The 24,277-nt window shown below is 37.6% G+C and overlaps 1 protein-coding gene across 1 annotated transcript in view; it reads right to left on the bottom strand.

Moving 5' to 3' along the window:
• Positions 1-24,277, bottom strand: part of dgkh (diacylglycerol kinase, eta) — a 112,468-nt gene that overhangs the window by 13,372 nt on the left and 74,819 nt on the right. Inside the window, exons 10-27 of the mRNA XM_079820830.1 lie at positions 21,938-22,100; positions 21,202-21,310; positions 20,924-21,063; positions 20,754-20,835; positions 19,310-19,401; positions 19,099-19,198; positions 18,702-18,993; positions 16,519-16,650; positions 13,704-13,838; positions 12,086-12,203; positions 11,893-12,003; positions 11,695-11,791; positions 6,919-7,026; positions 5,584-5,697; positions 5,360-5,494; positions 2,419-2,685; positions 1,010-1,102; positions 410-529 (exon numbers count right to left, since the gene is read on the bottom strand). Of these exons, the coding sequence (XP_079676956.1) occupies positions 410-529; positions 1,010-1,102; positions 2,419-2,685; positions 5,360-5,494; positions 5,584-5,697; positions 6,919-7,026; positions 11,695-11,791; positions 11,893-12,003; positions 12,086-12,203; positions 13,704-13,838; positions 16,519-16,650; positions 18,702-18,993; positions 19,099-19,198; positions 19,310-19,401; positions 20,754-20,835; positions 20,924-21,063; positions 21,202-21,310; positions 21,938-22,100 (2,408 nt within the window). The remainder of the gene's footprint in view (positions 1-409; positions 530-1,009; positions 1,103-2,418; positions 2,686-5,359; positions 5,495-5,583; positions 5,698-6,918; positions 7,027-11,694; positions 11,792-11,892; positions 12,004-12,085; positions 12,204-13,703; positions 13,839-16,518; positions 16,651-18,701; positions 18,994-19,098; positions 19,199-19,309; positions 19,402-20,753; positions 20,836-20,923; positions 21,064-21,201; positions 21,311-21,937; positions 22,101-24,277) is intronic.

Genomic DNA, 24,277 nt, shown 5'->3' with positions numbered 1-24,277 from the left:
TGTGTTTTTAATGTTAATCAAACAACAAAAGACAAGGAAGTCACTGCTCTCAACTGAATAGCTTTCGTAACTTTAATAATGATTCATCTTCACTTAATTTATACAGTGAAAATTATATGCAATGTTATTTTACATTTGATTTTACCCTAATTTCTGTACCTGAAAACTACTGTTAGTTACCTGAAAATCAGAACATTTTATTTTATTTATATCTTTTCTCTATTGCATATATTTGTGCTGTTGCATATATTGTATATATTTGTGCTGTACAGAAACTGTGACCCTAAAACCATGATAAAAACCAAACCATGAGTAATTTGCACAGTTACACCCCTAATATAGGCCTATATCTAGGCACATCTGTGTTGCTCTCAGTTTCAGCACGACATTTCCTGTAGGATGTGCTCACCTCCTCGTCATTGGGCTGTAAGATGTGGTAGAGCCATGGGATCTCAGCCAACTTGCCCAGTTCAAGCTCGACGCTCTGCAGGGCATTGGACAGCAGCTCTTCATGCGGAGGGTCCAGTTGCTACAGAGATAAACTCACAGTCAATGCTTATATAGAGCTCTATCAGAGTCTTCACTGCTCAGCGCTCACAAAACAAGCTTGCACCTCAATCCACTTCCTTGTTTTGTGCTGGTCTATTTGGTGGGCTAGAATAGTCAAATGCAGCTGCCATGGTCATTCCGGCGAGGGAAAATGATGCTTAACATTTGAAACTTGCACTTTCATAACTTAGTACTCCTTTTTGAGTCAATTGTCTTTCATTTAATATAAGCTAAATGCAACATAATTGTGCTTTGTATCAGATGCTTTTTCTAAAATTCCTTAAAAATAGATATAGCTTTAATATAAAAATAGATGCAAGTCTCCATCACAGTGCAGATTATTCTTTCCTATGGGAACCTGCTTTGCAGCACCATAAACATTTATGTCTTGGAAAAGGTGAATGGGAATGAGCTTTACATTACAATCATTCAATCCAGATCATGTTCAAAGTGAACTCACCAATGGCACTCGTCCTACTAGCAGAGACTCTGTCTCATTGTGCAGGGCCTTCACGGTGCTCGCAACCTCAATGGCAGTGTTTCTTGTCAGGCTCTGAGGAGAACAGACGGGATGGCGAATCAGACATGAGAATATACCCATGAATATGAGACTTATGTTAACTATGAGGACAACTGAGCACAAAAGTTGGATTCCTAATGTAAAAATACCATTCATTTTTTCAAAAGAGCAAACAATTTTACATAAAGAAATTTTGACAAAACTACCAAGGGCCAGATTTACTAAACAGGGCAATTAGCATGAGAGTGCAATTCCAAAAAAGTGCAGATTTGAGTGGAAAGTTCTGCGCGTGATCTACTGACAATGCGCCCATTAAAGAAAACAGCCGGATCATTTCCATAATGACCAACGCAATCTACCTTGAGCAGCATAAATTAGCGTCTGGTTTAAGACGTACTTATTTGGGGCAGTAAATAATGGCGCAAATACCAGTAAATTGACTAGCAAATAAATATTCTCAAATTATTCATTTAAATACTCTCCTCCCATAAATTTTGCGCATGAATGGGAAACTCTTACAAATGCATACTCAATAAGGTCTCAGGTGATGCATCTCAAGGGGTTTATCCTTAAAGTATAAAATGTGTGTATATATATATATATATATATATATATATATATATATATATATATATATATATATATATATATATATATATATATATATATATATATATATATATATATATATATATATATATATATATATATATAATAAGGTCAGCCGCAAAAATAAAAGTGATAAAAAATACAGTAAAAACATTAATACTGTGAAACATTATTAGAATTTAATTTGAAAGATACATATTTTGTAACATTATAAATGTCTTTACTGTGACCAATTTAATGCATCCTTGCTGAATAAAAGTATTAATTTCTTTTTTTTTAAAAATGCAAGTGTATATTGCATACCTAAAATGAACAACTAAATATTTGTATTGTAACTTCATTTCGATTCAGTTAAGTAATTCACAATGCTTCAAGCAAAGAGCATAAAATAATTTGAGAACACACTTTTTTCCCTTTGCCCTGTATATTTTAGTCAAATACTTTTTTTTAGTTTTCAATACTTTTACTTCAAATCAACGTTTGATTCACATTGGAGCTGGCTGGCTTTACTCATGGGGTATAGTTCCATGTCGATTTTTTTTGCACAAAAATAAAGACAATCACAAAACAATGTACCTATAAACTCTTTCACAACAAACCCCAAACTATAATACTGTCATTGTTTTATATGGATGGAAAGTAGATTTTCAGAATAGTATGGAGGGCAATCAACTCATTCAGAGAATGATGGAAATACGTGGCATTGGCGTGAACAGTCCTTCAGTGCTGGCATCGCTCACCTCGGGGAACTTGGGGTGTGTTTTGTTGATGGCGTGTGAAGAGGCATTGACGGCGTGGGCAAGCTCCTGCTCGAGGAGTTGGTAGTTTTTGGCAGCCTCACAGATCCTGGTGATGAGATCCTCAGCGGCACGAGCACACATCTGGATGATTGCGGCCTCCTCCTCTGTGGCCAGATCCACAGAATGCTGAGGATACAGGTGCGGCCTCAGCGGAGGCTTGTCGTATTTCAGTTTATCCTCCCAAGACTTCAATGTGTTTTCAAATGCCTTTATTGAAAACAAATACAGAAGTCATTTAAAGGAGTCGGACAGTGAGTTTTTACATCCAATGTTTAGAAAGGATACACACAATTTACACAAACAGCCCAGTGGCGAAAGATCTTGGCTGGTAACATGAAAAGATGCAGTGATCTTTGAGCTATCATTATTGTAAAGACACTACAGACAAAACCATTTATTCAGGCACTGATCAATTTCGAGATTTTGGGCTATTTTGCTTCCATAGTCAGTTCCATAGTTATTTCAGACTAGTGGAAATAAAACATCCAAAATACATTTAAGTGTTTAGTTTATTACATTTGAGTCGTCTATTTCAATTACAATACATATCTTTAGAGGCCGTTTTCTCAAAACAAGTTATTTCTCCTGCATTGAGCCAGAAATCTCCAGTTCAGTAGTGTTTACACAAACCAAACTTTATAGTTTTATTCCCAGTGTTGGGGAAAGTTACTTTTAAAAGGAATGCATTACAGTCGTGGCCTAGTGGTTAGAGAGTCCATCTCGAAGATTGTGGGTTTGATACCTCAAAATTGTTGCCCACTGCTGCGTGTGTGTGCGTGTGTGTCCACCGTTTGCAGTGTATGTGTGTTCACTACTCACTACTCCTAATGTGTGTGCACTAACTTGGATGGGTTAAATGCAGAGGACAAATTATGAGTATGGGTTACCATGCTTGGCCTTCACCCTTTAATATTGTCCCTAAAAAAGTAACTAACAGGCTTTTTATAGAAAGTAATGCGTTACGTTACTTGTTTGTTAATGAAAAAGAAAAAAGAAACAATAGTTCTATTCTTGGGCCAATGTAAAGGACATTTCACATCCAATTAGAAATGAAAAGGCTGAAGGAAATGCAAATTTATGCCTGTATAGAAGAGGGCTGAGCTCAAACAAACCTTCAGCTGTGCTGCCATTTTTGATTGCAGAAGAATAGGATGCAGGAGAAGAAAGTTCAACACTCTTACTTCAGCAATATATACAAAAAAAATGAAACACAAATGTGAGGTTTATCTAAAGTCATTTTTGCTAATTAGTATGACTGAATTGGCTCATTGAAGGTCGGCAGCAAATACATTGGTTAATAAAGTGAGAATAAATACATAAAGTATATTTGTGTAATTCAACATTTTTAATTATTGCAGGTTTGCCTAATATTCTGAGTTTGCATTTCACTGTTTATTCATTTTGAGGAATATTGAATATGTTTTTGTGCGAGATGAGTAAATGCCTGCTCACATTTCGTCTAGAACTACAATATCCGTCATGTTTTTACACAGCACACACAACACCTCTTTTTGAATTTTTGTGATAATTTACTCAGCCTTACGCTTCTCCAACACCAGAGGCTATCGTACATCTTCAGAAAACTTGGAATATTGCAAACAAATATTTTTGACAGTATTTATAATTCTATGGTGCTTTTTGGAGCTTGTTGTCAGTATAAATCACTATCCACTTGGAAAACAAAACATTCTGCCTGACATCTCCTTTTGTCTTTCATAGAACAACAGAGAAAAAAAGGTTTTTCAACAAACAACATGATATAAACTTATATCCAAAGTTTGGGGTCAGTAAGATTTTTTTTTTTTTATTCAGCAAGGATGCATTAAAATGATCAAAAGTGACAGTAAAGACACTTATAGGACTCTATTTTAACGATCTGAGTGCATGGTCTGAAGCGCATGGCGCAGGTGCAGTTAGGGCGAGTCCGAATCCATGTTAGTTTAACAAGGCAAAGGCGCATGGTCCAAAAGGGTTGTACCTATTGTCTTTTAATGAGTCATGGGTGTGTTTTGGGCGTAATGTGCAACAAACCAATCAGAGTCTTATCTCCCATTCCCTATTTCGCTATTTACATGGCGGAATTTGAGCCGAAAGCCTGAACGCTTCTCCAGAGAGGAATACTTTTATTTTTAATATTTAAAAATGTTTGTGTGCTGCTGCGCGTCCCTGTGTGTGTAATAAGCAGAGTGTGCCCACCTATAGGCGCATATTACAAATGCGGCGTTTAAATAACACAAAAAATAGTGTGCCGTTGACTTTTCAGTTTTCAGTTGGTCAATGGCGCCGTCATTTTCAGTTGCCTCAAAATAGCAATGCACCAACAATGCACCTGAACTCGTTTTCAGACCAGCACGGCCATGGGCGAATAGATGGGCGCGAGTGCATTTGCTATTTAAACAACGTGGTGCTGGACGTGAAAATGATATAACTGCGTCGGGCTGAAACTAGCAAAAAACAATTGCGTCGTACCTGCCGTCGCATTGCACCGGGTGTATGATAGGGCCCATAATGTTACAAAAGATTTATATTTCAAATAAATGCTGTGCTTTCTATTTAGAATAAAGAATAAAGATCACAAAATATACCACCGTTTCCAGAATATAAGATGATAAGAAATTATAAAAAAAAAAACTTCCAAATAATTATTTAAATTATAATATTTCATAACATTGCTGTTTACTGTATTTTTGATCAAATAAATTCAGCCATGGTGAGCATGAGAGACTTCTGTCAAAAAAAATAAAAATCGTACCGTCCCCAAACTTCTGAACGTTAGTGTTAATGATGCCATTTTGAATGAATTATTCCTGTTCCACTGTTCTATGGTAATATTGTGGAAACAAATGGCCAAAAATCACGATACCACTCCAGAAACACTCACCCGGTCTCTTGTCAGCATCTGGGCCCGGTTCTTGTGCTGAATCTTGATGACTCCAGGAGGTTGAATCCAGGCCTCTCCGTCCACCTGGACAGGCACTCCTTCATCTCCCAGGATGGTGATCTTCACCGTGCGACACTGAGAGGGTTGAGGCGGGTTACACATCTCTATCACCATTATTCACATCCTTTACAGATCTGTGCAATTTGTGTGTGAGGTGTGTTTACCTGTGCAATACGGTGATGCTGCAGTTTGATCACCCTTGAGACAGCCATTTGCATACTACCGAACACAGCCACCACTTCCAAAATTTTATCATCAAATGAAGGGGCACAAAATATCTGCACGAGGAAAAAAAATCATGACAATATTTTACCACCACTAGGGGGCTCTGTACAGGCTCACACTCAAGATCCACAACCAGGGAAAAAAAAAACTCTTAAAAAAGCCTATCATGTTTGATATGCAAATTTAAAAGGCCTCTAAATGATCAACATGATTAAGAAAAAAGACTTGTACACAATATACAACACCCCTTCTGTCCTTTGATTGACAGTTCATCCTTTTTGGGCAAGTAAAAGGCCTTTTAGTATAATTGTGAAAAACGTCCCCCTTCAGGTTGTGATACACATGTGTTTTTGCTGTGAAGTAAACATAAGAATAACTTATTGTTATAAATATTACAAGATGAACATTTACTGGACTAAAGCAAGGTTTACTTGGTTTTTTTATTTTGAAAAATCATGTTAAAATGCGAGTATCAAATATAATAGAACATTTTTATTATAGAAAATGCTTATTTGTACATCTCTCAATCATTATGTTTATTTACCCCCCCCCCCCCCCCCCACACACACACACACACACACAATAAAAACTTAAGAGCTTTAAGTATTATTTAAAAATGTTTTAGTTTTTTTATTGCATCTTTTTGCCCATATAAGTATTAGGCAAAGCACCAAATTGCATATTTTTTGGAAATAAAGGGTTTTTTTCCTCCTCAAGTATGAGCTCCATATTCTCACCATATACTACTATATTTGATCCATACAAGCTTTATGTGTCAAATATGATACCTAAATGTTCAATTACAAAAAGATTTTTCTTTACAGGGTTAAGTGCTCTTCCCTCTCTGAAAACACTTAGTGGACCTGAGAATTACATTTTTGAACTAGGTCCTCGAATGTCCTGTCCAAGATTTCAGATATCTAAGCCCTCTGCCCTTCAGTAACTAGCTCACAAACCGTGTCCGGAGGTAACCTCATCCTGAACAAGGCCATGTGAGCTAAAACAAACCAGCTGCCAAGAGGCCACTTGTTGCGAACAAAGACCCGTGTCACCCGGGTTGAAAAGGTTTTGTCCAGAGCCAGCTGCATGTTAGACAACACGAGTCAACACAGGGCAAATTCATCATCTTAATTAAACAACTCCAGATCATTTCCTCTCTTGGTGTCATATTTCAACTCTTAACTGACTTCAAACAGGTTTGAACAACTCAGAGTCAGGATGGGAAATGCAGTTTGAAGAGAAAAAACCTCATGACCTCTAGCATCGTCACTTACGTCATCCTCTTTGGTGCCGCCCCAGAAGTTGGTTCCCCCGGCGTAGCTCGGGATGTTCAGCACAGCGATTCCCTGGAGACTGGGGAGTGGGATGTACTGCCCGTCACACTGCAGAATCAATCACACAACCATGAGGAGCCCTGAACATGAAACTGGGACAGTGGTCGACGGCCAGCGTAACCGTTTGACCCCAAGTGCTTCAAATTCTGTTTGAAAAGAGGTTCAGATACATTACAAACTGGTGTCCCATTACTTTTTTAAAACACAAATCAAGGCACAAATTCTGTGTTTTTCAGAACGAGAACTACTACAGTAGATCAGTGATTCTCAACCAGGGGTCCAGGGCCCACTAGGGGGCCTCAGCAAACTTCCTAAGGGGGCCTCAAGATGATTTAAAAATATATATATTTTTTTAATTAATAGTAAAAAGAATTAACTATTAGCTAAAACAAATGGAAAACAAGATTTTTCTTATTTTAATTCACTACCTTAACAATAGTTTTTTTCCCCCACAGAAGAACCAGGGTTCACTGGATATATTAGTATATTAGTAGCCTAATATTAAAACATGATTTCTAGACCTGGAAAAATACATTAATAAAATCCCCATGGGAATATACATTATGCTACTTATGCCAAGCTCTAAAATCTTTTATCAGGTAGAAATTGTGACAAATAAATAATTGTAAAATCTTTATCTTTTAAATAATCTGCCCTTCGATTATTATTGAAGACAATATTGTATATACACCGATCAGGCATAACATGTGATGAATATGAAAATGAATAACACTGATTATCTCTTCATCACTGCACCTGTTAATGGGTGGGATATATTAAGCAGCAATTGACCTATCGGTAAGCCCCTCCCCTCGAACGCAGATGAGTCAATAGCAGTTGAGTATCAGTTGCGTTGGGACCGGAACTCGGACATCTTAAGGTGTCAGCGCCATAGAGAAACATTGAAAAATCCGAAGCTCTCATCGGTTTGATGGTGTTTATGCTCCAAAAATGCTAAAATGTCGTGCCTGTGATTCCAGGGATCCTTGAGAGGATTTTCTGTTTGTCATACTCTCGTTAAATTATGATTAAAGTCCCTGCTATCATACAAACCGAAATAACGAACTGTTCTCACGTCATGTAACACTGTAAGTTAGGTCAAAAACACGAAGGTCTACATTTCAGTGCCTCTCCATATTAAACTGGTTATATGTAAATTAATTTAATTTTAGATATGTTTAAAGGGTTAGTTCACCCAAAAATGAAAATTCTGTCATTAATTACTCACCCTCATGTCGTTGGACACCCGTAAGACCTCCGTTCATATTCGGAACACAAATGAAGATATTTTAGTTGAAAGCTGATGGCTGAGAAAGGCTTCACACAGGCCTCCATTGGCATTCAGTACATTGACACTTCCAAGATCCATGAAAGGCACTTAAAACGTCGTTACAAAGTCTATCTCACCACAGTGGCTCTACAATAATCATACAATGCGACGACAATAGTTTTTGTGCGCAAAAAAAAATCAAAATAACACCTTTATCCAACTTGTTCTCGACTTCCGTGTGCGCCTCCACGACGCATGCGCGAGAATATGACGCAGATCCGGCGTTCGGACATATGACCCAGAAGCGATTTGTTTACGAGCAGAGGAAGACGCGCGTGTCTCAGCTGTTGGATTCTACATTGATCGTGCTTTAGGTCTCGGCGTAGTGCTCAAAATGGAGCTTAAGTGTGTATTTCATCGATTCCCGAACACCGGCGCTACGTCATATTCTCGCGCATGCGTCGTGGAGGCGCACACGGAAGACAAGAACAAGTTGGATAAAGGTGTTATTTTGATTTTTTTTTGCGCACAAAAACTATTGTCGTCGCATTGTATGATTATTGTAGAGCCACTGTGGTGAGATAGACTTTGTAACGACGTTTTAAGTGCCTTTCATGGATCTTGGAAGTGTCAATGTACTGAATGCCAATGGAGGCCTGTGTGAAGCCTTTCTCAGCATCAGCTTTCAACTAAAATATCTTCATTTGTGTTCCGAATATGAACGGAGGTCTTACGGGTGTCCAACGACATGAGGGTGAGTAATTAATGACAGAATTTTCATTTTTGGGTGAACTAACCCTTTAAGGTCTACATTATCTGTCGTCCTAAGGAGGTCTCCTATTTTGATGGGTATTATAGTCTACGGATAGTGAAAGGGAGAGCTTGCACGCAGTTTATCGGAGTTGTTTTGCAGATACAAAGTTTACCAGTTATTAACTGCACCCCCGAAAAGTCACAAGCCCTGTGTATACTGTTAGTTGTTTGAGTGTTTTTGTGTAATTTGCTGTGTATGTTAATGGTAATGCAACGGAGAGAGATAGTTTGTGAATGAGACGTTAATGCGCACTTCTTATGCTTTGTTTGTTCAGCTCTTCCGATGATTTTTTGGAGTGAAAAAGGACATAATAAACTTGATATACCATCAGTTAAGTGTGGCCATCATTCGGACGGGGTATACGTTACATTCTGTGTCCAAAAACATCTTGGGATAAGTTTTTCACAATGACAGCTGTCATTGTAAGATATAGCAACTCCGTTTGTTTGTCCGAGTTAGCAACAGTAACTAAGGGGGGGGGGGGGGGGGGGCTTACTGATAGGTCAATTGAACATTTTGTCCTCAAAGTTGATGTGTTAGAAGCAGGAAAATGGGCAAGCGTAAGGATTTGAGCGAGTTTGACAAGAGCCAAATTGTGATGGCTAGACAGAGCATCGCTAAAACTGCAGCTCTTGTGGGGTGTTCCCGGTCTGCAGTGGCCAGTATCTATCAAAAGTGGTCCAAGGAAGGAACAGTGGTGAACCGGCGACCAAGGGTCATGGGCGGCCAAGACTCATTGATGCATGTGGGGAACGAAGGCTGGCCCGTGTGGTCCGATCAAACAGACGAGCTACTGTAGCTCAAATTGCACAAGAAGTTAATTCTGTTTCTGATAGAAAGGTGTCAGAATATAGACTGAGTAAACCCAGCCCGATCTGCCGGCGATTTGATTTCGCCCTGCAGCTCAGGCTGGAAACCTGTACATATTTTGATCCTGCTTCTGTTACAAATTTGCGGGGACCAATCACAAACCAGCTTATCCACCTGGCGCGCTATTGGTGGGTTTAACACAATGACGGATAGGCGTGCGATGGATCATTGGTCTGATTGGTTGAAGGACTATCCAATTGCGTACAGAGTCATTTGAACTATGCCCGTTGATCACGCCTCTTGTGCAGTAAAAATACAGAGCAGACTCCCCAGACCAATGTTCAATCTTAAAAGTTTGAGCTTGGTCTGGTGATAGCCAGACAAGTCAGAATACACAGTGCATCACAGTTTGTTGTGTATGGGGCTGCATAGCCGCAGACCAGTCAGGGTGTCCATGCTAACCCCTGTCCACCGCCGAAAATGCAAACAGTGGGCACGTGAGCATCAGAACTGGACCACGGAGCAATGGAAGAAGGTGGCCTGGTCTGATAAATCACATTTTCTTTTACATCACGTGGATGGCCTGGTGCGTTTGCGTTGCTTACCTGGGGAACACATGGCACCAGGATGCACTATGGGAAGAAGGCAAGCCGGCGGAGGTAGTGTGATATCCATGTGGATGTCACTTTGACACGTACCACCTACCTAAGCATTGTTGCAGACCATGTACACCCTTTCATGGAAACGGTATTCCCTGGTGGCTGTGTCCTCTTTCAGCAGGATAATGTGCCCTACCACAAATCAAAAATGGTTCAGGAATGGTTTGAGGAGCACAACAAGGAGTTTAAGGTGTTGACTTGGCCTCCAAATTCCCTAGATCTCAATCAAATCGAGCATCTGTGGGATGTGCTGAACAAACAAGTCCGATCCATGGAGGCCCCACCTCACAACTTCTACAAGGATCTACTGCTAACATATTGGTGCCAGATACCACAGCACACCTTCAGGGGTCTAGTGGAGTTCATGCCTCGAAGGGTCAGGGCTGTTTTGTCAGCAAAAGGGGGACCAACACAATATTTTATATATATAAATATATAATATATTACATATAATAAATATATAAATAAACTAACACAGAATTGCCTTCCCAACTTGCATACAGCATTTTAAACAGTTCATGAGTAGTTGAAAAATGTCTCCCAGTTCGTTTCAGTTCAATGTGAGACCAAATATTCACTATAGGGTTCAAATCTGGACTCAGGCCAGGTCAAAACATGAGCCTGATGGACTTGTTCTCAAAGCCACTTCTTGGTCGTCTTTGCAAATAATGCAGAAAATAACATCTGATCAGTACTCTAGAAAACAACTTTTTGTTTGTGGGAAGCAAGCCATTCTGTAATATTCTCCTGCACCTCCAAAGCATTAAATGACTTTTCACAGTGAAGTATCTCACCACACCAGCAGCTAAAAAGGCTCTCCACACAATGACACTCTTCCTCCATGCTTCACTGTGGTAGAGATGCATTTATTATTATATTTCTCAGCAGATTTTCGAAGACACACGACTCTCGAGCATCTAACTCGTGTTTCATTGTGATTCATCACTCCACACACAACGTCCCATATTCTGCCAAAAAACGTCATTCTGATGTTTTTCTAGTAGTGCATGTGCTTAAATTTAGTTAATTTATTGACCTATAATTTATACTTAAGAGAATTAAAAGCTTAATGTTTAGCCATTTTGGGCATGGCCCTTTTTCGCCCAGGTATTTTTTTTTTTTACTTTTTCATGTTGTATGAAAATGCCTTTCATTCAGCTCACCTCCAGCTGAACTTTCTGCTCCAGGTTTTTATAGGTCCGCTGCAGAAGCTCTTTCGTCCCCAGAACTCCATACCACATCATGTTTTTAGTACGACTTCTGGATAGTCAGAGAAATACTAGTCAACCACTGAGTCCATGTCAATGATGTTTTGGGAAATGCAGTACATAAAAGAAGACTGTGCTAAAATCTTGAACTACCTGCATTTCTCTGGGTGCTCCTCACGTTTGTTGTTGAACTCCAGTGAGATCTTTGCATCTAAGCCAATCCCAAAGTAGTTATTCATCACACACTTCTCCAAATAGCCCTCTCTGTGGGAGAAACTACTCGTGTAAGCTTTGCAAATACCTTTAAGATAAACTTCAACAAGAAAAAGGAAAGTAAAGCTCTTACAATGAGTCCAGGTCCGGATCTATGAAGGGAGTGGCACCAAATGGATCTATGTTGGCAAGCAGCATCTTACTGATAATGGAGCTTCCAGCGATGGAGGCAGCAAGACCAGCCCGCAGACCTAAAGACCAACCAAAGGATGAATGTGAGATCTCAGGACACTCAAACAAGGATCAGCAAGCCATAGTTCCCCCTTCTATATGTAAAGCGCTTTGAGTGCCTAGAAAAGCGCTATATAAATGTAACAAATTATTATTAAATTATTATTTGTTAAAATATTTCCCTCAAAAAAGAAAATGCTGTTTATAACGCCATGTTTTAACCCCTTATAACTTTATTTTGTTTTTTGGCAGAATGTTGATGCTGTTCTTTTCCAGAGAACAGGAAAAGTTCCAGAAGCTACAAAAAAACACCTTTGAAAGTATCATAAAAACTGTCCCTATGAGATACTTGAAACAATATCCTAAATATCTGAGGTGTGTGAGGAATAGACTGAAATTTGTATTTATTATTTGCATTATTTTCAGCAAATAAAAAACTTAATTTTGGTCTGTTCCTCACAGAAAGCTTTTCTTGCGAAAAATGAGTACATTCTTATCTTAGCATATGTTTAGTGTACTTATTATGGAAAAATATACTTTCAAATAATATAATTGCAAACTAAATGTATTGTTTTTTCACATATTAATTGCAATTAAATTAATATGTATTATATTTTTCATTTATTTTATATATATATATATATATAATTTATAAGCAATCAGCTGAACTTAAGGCTGCTTTTTGACCCACTTAAGTAGGACTTAAGTACATCTTTATATGTAACTTTATAATAAAGTCTATTTGTACTATTTGTACAAAATACTTTAGTGTCATTTCTATTGTAACTTGTATGTCATGTATTTAAATATATTTGTAATTTCACATTTATAAATGATGGATATATAAAATATATGAACTTTAAATGTAATATCACATAACACTACAATTAAAATGATAAATAATTAAGCAATTTACATGTGCTTTAATATGTTAGTCAACACATCAAAATAAGTGTACTTCTTTAAAGCACAACTAAAGATTACTAAGATTAAATAAAAAAAAACATTTAAAAATGTACTTTAAAGTGCAACTTTTTCTGCATTATTGCAAAGTGACTTTTTGAAAGTGTATTTAAGTGTGTTAAGAAGCAGTGTACTCTCTTCAAATACACTTGTGTCTTCTTATTTCATTTATATATCTGCAAGTACAGAATAAAAAAAAAGACTTTAAAGATTTGAAGTGCAGACAGAAGACGGTTCAATAGACATTTGGACTGCTTTTTTGAATCTTTAATGATTCTTTTAAAAGCTTAGCAACCGCAGGTCACTAGTTCACTTTCACTGTATGGAAAAGATCAGCTCAGAAATGTTTCCTAACGTCTCCTTTCGTGTTTAGTGGAAAAAACAAAAGTCATACAGGTTTGGAACAGCATGAAAATGAGTAAATGATGCCAGAAATGTCATTTTGGGGTGAACTATCCCTTGAACATATTGCGGCTCATGTTGACGTTTTCCGGTCAGCAGCAGGAGAGTAAACCGTTATTTTAGTTGTCACATGGGGTAATGTCATGTGGTCGTACCGGGGCAGATGATGCGTGTGTTGAGCACAGGCAGGTTTTCCTTGCTTGTGGTGAAGGGAGTGATGGAAAAGGAGCCGCAGGACTGCGTGCTGCGACTGATACGCCTCTCTGGCGGCGAACACGGTGACTTAGCCACTGCAGAAGCACAAACACAGTACCAAACATGAGGTCATGTGTACAACAGACTCATTCATCACAGCAATATCTGTCCAAGTGCCCATTACACAGCAAAATCTAATGCTGTTTTGTAAATGCTCAACTTTTTCCAGCATGTAAGAATAACCCGCGCATCTGGTCACTGGCTCTCAACGAGAAGTGAAAAAGTCACTGTAAAAAAAATCTGGCAGATTCAGCATAACGTATCCCACATAAACAAACCAAAACACATCAAGGCCACTTAACAGTTGTGAGACGGAGGAGAAAGGAGGCAAGATCGGCAGGCCCTGAGGGACTGGACCAACTTTGAGGATAAAGCCAGTCTTTTCATGCCCCGCTGGAAACATGAGCAGACAGCAGGCCTCTATGTAAACAGGAAGTGCAACTGTCCAGCAAACAAAGATATGTGCTCTATAGAGAGAAATATAGCGCAGGGATCCTCTGGGAAACCTACAGATATGTATTTACAGCTATAAACACTTACAGTCTGTAAGCTGTAAGGAAATCCCAAACCTTCTGAAGGAAAAAGATTTTGCAACACAAAAGCTTTTCTCCCCATTTAGAACACCCTGGCTTTATAAAAACAACTATAACTAAGAGTAATGTGTTTTAATGTGTCTAAAAGACTTTTTGGGTGTTATTTATTAAAAACCCTGATAAAATAAGTATTATAATAATAATAATGATAATTTTTTACAACAAAGAATAATGTGTTTTAAGATGTCTAAAATACTAATACAAAATAAAACCTAGCAATAATAAGTACTAAGATTAATGTGTTTTTCAGAGAAATTATTACTATAATTTTTTTTTAAACTAAAGCCGGAACTTTCCCCAGGAACTAGGTACTTTGGTACTCAGTGTGTTTCGCCCGCAGGAACTGGGGTCTAAATGAAGGTCCGGGTAAACATTTTCTCCTCAAAACGGCCCTGCTTGGAAGGAATACTTTTTCAAAGGGTTTCAAAACTTTCGGGGGTGGGACTTGGGCGCTGAACATGCTGATTGGTTGAGTTCATGCTGCATTTTATTTCAACCTAAAGCTCTGTGGCGGTGCGTGCAGTAAGAGTTGTTTGCTATTCGAATCAACAATGGAGTTTAAAAAATACGACAGATGGACCGACGACAAGGTTCAGGCTTTAATAAGTTTAATGGCGGAGGACAAAATCCAGCGGGAACTGGAAACTCATGCGGAGTTCTACGTCACCGGACTAATCTTCACGGTACTTTAGACCGCGATGGAAACGCAGACAGCAGCAGGTCTGGGGGGAAAAATTGTTCCTGGGAAAAATGTTTGGTGGAAACGGGGCTTAAGAGTAATGTGCTTTAATGTGTCTAAACCTTTCTGTGGTTTATTTATAAAAACCCTAATATCATAATACTAATAATACTACTACTAATAATAACTACAACAAAATGTCAGTGTTTTAATGTCTAAACCTTTTTGAGGGGTTATTTATAAAAATCATATAATAATAATTATTTTTAACAACAAAGAATAACGTGTTTTATGGTGCCTAAAATACCTCTTAGGGTGTATTTATAAAAAAAATTACCAAAATAATAATAATAATAATTGTAAAAACTAAGATTAATGTGTTTTTAGAGAAATTATTTGTTTTTTAAACAACTAAGAGTAGTGTGTTTTAATGTGTCTAAACCTTTTTTGGGGTTTATTTATAAAAACCTTAATGATAATATTTTTTAACAACAAAGAGTAGTGTGTTTTAATGCGTCTAAAAGCCTATTTGTGGTTTATCTATAAAAATAAACCCATACAAGATAAAATGTTCAACAACTAAAAAGAGTGTGTTTTTAATATGTCTACAAGCCATTCAAAAGCCAACATGTCTACAAAAACATATGCTGCTGTTATTTTATTTTAAACATCTACATTAAATTGAAATTTACTATAATGAGTTTGTCACTAGAGGGCAGCACTGACCCTTTCAGACTCAAACACATTCGAATGCTTCAGATCAAACAGGGACTAAAATCCCAATTCACAGACTATCATCCTAAATAGAGAGCAAGATTCGGATTACTGAGAAATATGTTAAAAAGAAAGTTATGTTCAGAAGGGAATATTAACTGTATTGTGCTGCATATGCACTGTATACTGCCTACTATGTTTTTATATGTTAGTAGGCATCATTTCAACATAAAGTAAATGTTTCAAACAGTATTGTGCCAGGTTATTTTGTATTTTGAATTTAATTTTGTGTAAAAAATATATCTTTTAACAGTCTGATCAAACAACGAGTCTAAAAGAGATGCTTAAAATCATGACTAATATTCCTTCAAGTTTTTTTGTTACAGTGAAAATGGAAAGTCAAGTCATGTGAATAGCATTGTGGTGAAGTAGTACCTAGCGCAGATTTCTCCGTTATTGTATAATTGGCATTTTGGCAACTATAATAAATCATCTCTGTATTCCAAGCGCACAGAAAATGTGTGAACTGTGACCAGTATATCATTCCACTCTTAGGAAAGAATAGTATTTTCATGAATGCTTTTCTAAGGCTCCAGTAAGACAAAAACATGAGACTTCAATGGAACCCAATGGAGGATTTAGCTTTTAAGGCCGGTAAGTAAGAACACTTTGTGTCTCACAGGAAACAGTTAACAGCGACAGCATGTCTAAGATTTAATGTGAACTCACAGGGCAGAGCTTCCAGGTCTTTAGTGTCCTCGTCCTTCTCGTTGTCTTTGTTTTCCTCCTCAATGTCCTTCCTGAAGTCATTGGGAGACTGCAGCTCCTGCTCCTCAGTGTGAGCGTTCTGCTCATCCACCACTACAGCACAGAGAAACACAACCATCTTATTCATGCACTTCTTTATGTAGAACACAAAATAAGGTAGGGCTGGGTAATATTACATTTATTAACATTCATGATTTTGCAGGAGGTGTAACTTTAAGTTTCCCAATGAGCATGTCACCAGATTGGTTTCATGATCCCTTCTTGTCTTGTGAATTGCGTGGCTGTTATCAAGAATTACTCTCATGTCATTTCACACTGACTTTGAAAAATAAATGCAACTAGCGCCCTGTTTACACCTGGTATAAGATACTTTTTGGTCGATCGGATCACAAGTGCACAACGCTAAATTCAGGTGTAAACGGGTTCTAAAACATTTTGAGCATGTCCACATTTGACCACTTCCAGAGGTAATCGAAAACGCATTCGACCGGATTGCTTTCATAGTGTAAATGATGCTAATGTGGTCGAATGTGTTCGAACTGCCACAAAAGACGCCTACTCTCCCCCTACTGGCCTAACGCATATACATTATGAGAAGCGCACTAGCCAGACGGGATTTAAACTTTTTTGGGTGGAGTGGAGACCCAAGTATGTTCTCTAACCAATTGGTTATAATATATTTAATTAAAATACATTAAAATATGTTAATTTAGATTAAATTAGACGAAAAAAGTGTTTGTATATATTAGGGGTGAAACGGTACACAAAACTGACAGTTTGGTATGTACCTCGGTTTTGAAGTCATGGTTCGGTACAGCAGCTTTACAAATTGGTTTTTATTTATTTTTATTAAACAGTGGTTTACTGAAAAATAATTGTCTGTCCTTAAATTAATTAAATTATAACTAAAAGTTTATTGAAGATATTGCTGTAAACTATATAGGGAGCCTTACTTGCACATTAATATTAAAGGTTAATAACAGAGCCCAAATTCAGTTGCTATTTATTTTTAGATATAATAATCAACACTCAAATAACACACAGTACGCAAACATATAAACTTCACATAAGGCAGTTTTTGCAATAACTTCTAAATCTAATTATAAAATAGTTTTTTCTCCAATTCGTTGTTGAAATATAATCAAGAAATCACTAACAGGTTCAGTAGAATATAATGAATATATAGGCTCATATTTAGTGCATATATTTAGTGAAAGAGTTGATTTCTCTAGTGAACTAATAGCTGTGGACACTGAATGACTTCTGAGGTAAATGTGATGCTACATGACATTGTTTACAAGCTGTATTATTGACGTCTTTCCGCCGTTGAAACACTGATTGAGCGATTACATGACATATGATACGTTTCAGTAAGTTGTAATGTATCCTGAACATACCTTAAGATATTAATTCATGTTTATTCTTTAGGAAGAGATGATCGTGTTCACTCACTTACAGACGCTTGAACTGACGCGCCTATACTCTGATCAGTCACGTCACATTAAAGAGCGTCAAAATGGCATTGATCGTTTGAATTTCGAGATAAAATGGACAGAATACTTGATATGTTTGTGTGGGAACTCGGATTGAAGTATGTTACGTGCGTACAACAAGCCGATTGTTGAAGTCTGCATTCGGAACTGTTCGGTACACACGTGGACAATACCGAAAGCCTTGTACCGAAATGGTTCGGTACGAATACGTGCACCTTTACACTCCTAGTATATACACACAAATATATATATATATATATATATATATATATATATATATATATATATATATATATATATATATATATATATATATATATATATATAATAAATGTGTGTGTGTGTGTGGCTAACAAATCATATTTTTATGTAGTGTTACAAAAGTGCATCTCTATTTCCTAGCCCTAGAAACTGAGTATTACAGAGTATTGCTAAAAACTATTGATTTATTGACAAGCACGTTGATCCCCATTTAAATGGACAGAAATCCCTGAAGATCAAGAAGAACACTCAGGTCTCATTCAAAACACTTTAAATGTAAATGTGGCTGAATATAATCAATTTGTGTCACGTGATTACTCGTTTTAAGAGACGCCTATACTCAGAGCAGCAATCTGTAAGCAAAAGATCAGTGTTGCTGGACAATCATACTTCTCTCTGCCTGCTCAATGATCTGTCTGAGCGCTTTCTTCAGGCTGTTGGCTCTCAGCACAAGCTGCTCGCGGGGTCTGAAGAGCTTATGGGCAGAGCTCTTCTCGGTCTCATTCTCCTTCAGCTCTGTTAAAGACTCTTCACTCAGATCTTCCTCTTCATCCAGCTCTTCCTCCTCCACCTCCTCCTCTACGATGGGTGGTGTGGTGAGGGCTGAGGGGGTGATGGCCTGGGCCTCCAAATTCAACGTCTGCAGGAGGGAGTCCAGCTTCTCGTTCAGAATGGTACACTGCTGACAGAGAACAGACGAAAGGGATGTATAGGTTTATACTGCATTTTCACTGTATTTCTGTCGAGCAATGACTTAGAAAGGCTTTTAGAACCATCACAGACTCACTTTGAGGGCCAGTGCATCAGCTTCCTCAGTGCTGTCACTGCTTCTCTCATAACACTTCCCAACTTTGGCCACAAATTCCTTCACCGTCTCGCACAATACCCTGAAGGAGAACAGAGAAAAACACTGGCTTTATAGTAGTTTCTGTAGTAGTCGTTGACTTGTTCTGATAGTAGTGGAATAGGAACTGTATGGTGTGAGACTGACGACTCACTTTGATGAAGATATGACCACTGAGTGCTGATCTGAGTTCAGGATCTTTGTGAGATGAGCAGCAACTGAATCCTCATAAGCAGATATCTGTAACTAAAGCCACCCATAAACATCACATATCATATTCATATTTTGCATAAATTGATATGCTTAAAGTCTGCTAAATTTTGTACTTAATGCACTTTAGTTATCCGGAAGTAGTGCTGAGGTCCAGCTAAAGATATACTTAAGTATATTTGATTATGCTAAAGTGGAACTATTACAAGTATACTTTAGGTACACTTTAAATATCTTGCATTTAAACATTGATATTATACAGATATCATGCTATCCATACTAATAGTGATAACAAAACAAATTTTAGGCATAATATTAAGAAATATGCATTGTGCAATATAGAAGTACTCAAAATAAAGTTGAATTATAATATTTATATCAGTAAGTCTGAAGCGATATGTCAGAAAATATGTTAAAGGGATTGTTCACCCAAAAAGGAAAATTCTGTCATAATTTACTCACCCTCAAGTTGTTCCAAACCTGTATGAGTTTCTTTGTTCTGCTGAACACAGAAGAAGATAGAGGGAAGAATGTTTGTAACAAAGCAGATAGAGCAACCATTGACTACCATAGTATTTTTTTCCTACTATGGTAGTCAATGGTTGCTCTATCTGCTTGGTTACAAACATTCTTCCCTCTATCTTCTTTTTTGTTCAGCAGAACAAAGAAACTCATACAGGTTTGGAACAACTTGAGGGTGAGTAAATTATGACAGAATTTTCATTTTTGGGTGAACTATCCCTTTAATGGATTTGTAGTATACTTAATATGAAATACATGTATTTTAAATACATTTTGAGGAAATATTTTGCCCTCATGAAATTCCTGATCACTTGGACTCCAATGGAAATTATTGGATTTTGCCCGCAAAAACTTCAGAACTTCTGTAAATATGACAGAATAAAATTGTGCAGAATGGGTTTACACATAGTAAAATATGTTAAACAGAGCTAAGAATATAACACTCTTGCTGGTAGCTAAAAATGCAAAATGAAATTAGCCAAAATATTATTTTTAAGTCTATTTTTCTCATAAAGTCTCACAAATCTCAATTAAAAATATTAGAAACAGTCTCTTAATTTTGAAGTCGTTAAAGTCATTAAACCAATACAAATAAATAACTTAAAGGTTTGAGACTGATTTGTGAGTCTTAAAAAAAAAGAAGAAAAAAAACAGTTCATAAGAGCCATTTGTTTGCGAAGCGGACAAGAATTGATGTTTTCTTTTGTGTAGAGTGAGGGAAATGCAACTGTAAGATGTGCTATGTATTGTCTTTGTTGTATTTTTTGCAGTGCCTGGTCTTAGATAAAGTGTAGTGTGACATGTCAACGACCCTTTTAATGGTGTTGAAATAGATGTATGCATTGCAGTTGATGTGTTGCTGGTACCTGGCCGTCCTCTGCCTCCTCAGGTGTGACGGGGCAGCTGTGTTTGGGAGGTATTTTAATCTCATACGTCATTATACTCCACCTGTGAACAGGAGCTGTAGATGTAGCCAACGACACAAATATTATACAAGTGACATACTTCTGGACACATGCTAGGATGCGCTCTGTACCTGTCCAGCATCTTCGTGCTGGCTCTCTCCAGCTTCTCCAATATCTGAGGGAGTTGCGTGTCATCATCACACGACGGCCCCCAACCAAGCACTCGCGCCAGGTCATTCCCGGTGCCCAATGGCAGAACGCCCAGCTGGCACTGCCAACAGGAGACAGTTCACATCACTGAGTCAGTTCATTAAGAAATCCTCTTAAACATCTGCTCTGACACTCTTGTGCCAAGTCCTGACCATACAGTGACAACTTTACATGTTGTAGTAGTGTACTTTTCAATCACCTGTTTGTGAAGATTTAGTTTATCGATTTCAGACAGAACCCAACCAACGCTTCCATCTCCACCACACACGAGGATTCGAAAATTATCGAACTTTTGGAACAAGCGAAGGCTTAAAAGGAGAAAAGAACATTTAAACAAACTGACACAAACAAAAAATGCTTCTCAAAAAGACACACAGAGGGCCCTATTTTAACGATCTGAGCGCATGGTCTGAAGCGCATAAACCAATCAGAGTCTCATCTCCCATTCCCTTTAAAAGACAGTTGCGCTTGCACCATGGCAGATTCGCTATTTACATGGTTTTTGTTTGCCGTTTTCAGTTGCCGCACCTGGTGTCGCAATGCGCCGGGTGTATGATAGGGCCTAGAGAGTTAAAATAGGTTTTGGAGGTTCATGTGAGTGAAAGATTTAGGTAGTTGACGTCCTAAATTCAACCTAAAACAATTTTAAACAGTGTTTTTCTAATTCATTTATAATTATTATGCCTGAGCTCATATTTTAGAGACTACATGGAATATTTGTTCTTTTAAAAATGAGCCAGGAAGTGATTAAAATACTCTATGCACTATACTTTCATATAATTTTAATACAAAAACAGGATGTTTATTTTAAAAGGACTCATCATACGTCAACTACCCATTTGGTAAACACCTGCAAAACAAGCAAAAGCATCGATTTGCTTCTAAGACAACGATCAATAGTTCACTCTCTGTGACCTTTGACATCCTAGACTTACCCTAAATGAGGTCCACCGTTGACCAGGTCAAAGACCTGAGCGGGATTGAGCAGCTGTTTGAAGCGACGCAGGAATTTTACCCCTTGGTTGTCTCCGCTTTTTGAGTTGACAAACACGAGGAGTGGACTAGCACATGATGGGGGACAGGTGGCCTTCCAGAAACCTGTCATAGGAAAAGAAACGAAAAAGATTATACATTTTTTAAACGTAATAGCATTAGGTAGACACCCTATTTTGGCCAAATGCTAATGCAGCATCATTTGTAAAGGAGATAATCCCAGAATGCACTGCAACAAATGAAGATGGTGGAGGAAGCAAGCAAAATGTTTAAACAAGCATAATTCCTTTATTATTGAAAAGTATCAATAAAAAGAGTTGTATGACGTGTGGGTCTCACTTCATATTTGGTGGCTTTAACTACTATGTACTTAAATTAAAAAATAAGTACAATGTACTTATTGTGTTCATATTGTATTGCAAAACACTTTTGCTGATATTGAGGTGATACAGGTAAAGTTAGGGACAGGTGTGGTGGTATGGGTAGGTTTAAGGGTAGGGTTAGGTGTCAACAGTATAATTATAATTGTAATTACAGAAATTAATTACAGCTGTAATTACATGCAGGTAAATTTTTTTAATGTAAGTACAATGTAAAAACATGTATGTAAACAATAAATGCATTGTATCAAAGTATTAATTTAATCATAGTTGTTAAAGGTCCCATGGCATGGATTTTTTTATTTTATTTTATAATGTTTCCTAAGGTGTACTTATATTGTTAGTATGGTTTTTACATCAAAAAAATTCATAATTTAGGAATAAAAAGCATTTTTTTCTATACTGATATTAGCCCTCTGGCTTGAATGCTCTGTTTCAAGGCGTGTCTGATGTGAGACTTCAGTGAAAATGCCCACTGTTGTGATTGGCTGACATCTTTGCATTTGAAATGAGTCTGACTCTGAAAAAACCTCATAAAATGAAAAATTCATGCCATGGGACCTTTAAGGCCACCTAATATAAAGTGGGTCCGATGAGTGTTGTAACACTTAAAGGTTAGAAAAAGAATTTTTTTTTTATACTTAGAGATTTTTTTCAATTGTTTTTAATGGGAGCGCCATGTTTGTGTGTTGGTGTGTTTGTTTGGGTGTCGATTTCAACTATCAACAGTGTTATCTTAGCAAAAGAAACGTCAACCGAAAATATTCGGCTGAAACACAAAACAATGTTTTTAAACTAAAAATTAGTTTATTTTCAGATTATTATTATTATTATTTTTGTCTAAATGCAGACTTTAATTTCCAATTCTGTGTTTTGGTAAAAAAAAAATATATAATTTTGGTGCCTCATTATTAATTTGATTTCATCTATTGCAAAATTACAACAATAAATGTTATGCTTAGTAGTTCTTGCGTGTTTGAGTTTTTATGTTGGAACAGAGCTTTTGTGTTCCCTGACAATCTTTAAAGGCCAATTCACACTGCAGACCAACACCAACAAACACATTTGTTGGGTTTTGATGGATCAGTGTGTTACCCCAGTCGGGGTCTCTTGGTGCTAGTCAGGGTTTGTTTTCACCTGACTGAACATGTTCAATCAGCTTTTGTGGTGTAACATGTGAACATGACAGTTATTTTTCATAGAATTCAAAATCCATCGGCCCTTGTTTGGTGTTTGTTGGCTTTGTCTGTGCGATGTGAATTGGCCCTACTAGTGCCATGATTACCAATTAAACTACACAAACTAAATGCCAGAACTTGCGTGCTAAAAAAAGATGACACCAAGATTTTTGTTGACTCGATGTTGCTTAGGAACAGTTTTCTTCATGCCTGGACAAGGATGAATCACAGAGAAAGAAGTGGAAAGTGTTTTGTGCTGCAGGCAGCACAAGGAAAAGCAAACCATCAGCCTAGTGCGTTTTCGTTTGTAATATTGTGTACTTTAGCGTGTAAATAATCCAGCACTTGGATTTCTTTGTCTTCATAAGAACCAGGCTGAGTGAGGACCTGTCACAAAACGTGCGCGCAGTCGCTGTGATCACGTGCATGCATGCAGCATGTGCAGAAAACAGTCTCTGAACATGCCAGTAGCTGTGAGCAATAACCTGCTGTGTTTATGAGATTCACCATATGCATCATTTAGATTTTCCCATTCCTTTCTCTCCTGTGCGACTGTGTGTGAGGAATTGTTTGCATGTGCACATGCATGCACAATGCATTCACCTCTGTGTACCTGTACACATCAGTGTGTATTGCATTGTGTTTGCATACATGGATCTAAGCATGCATGAGTGTTAGCAAAGCTGACAGTTGCCCTCAAGCGTGGGTTTGCATGTTCTCCGTG

Source organism: Gobio gobio (assembly GCF_949357685.1).
Source record: "Gobio gobio genome assembly, chromosome: 7".
Taxonomy (NCBI): Eukaryota; Metazoa; Chordata; class Actinopteri; order Cypriniformes; family Gobionidae; genus Gobio; species Gobio gobio.
Note: the sequence above shows the minus strand (reverse complement) of the source record. Positions and strands in the feature narration are given on the sequence as shown.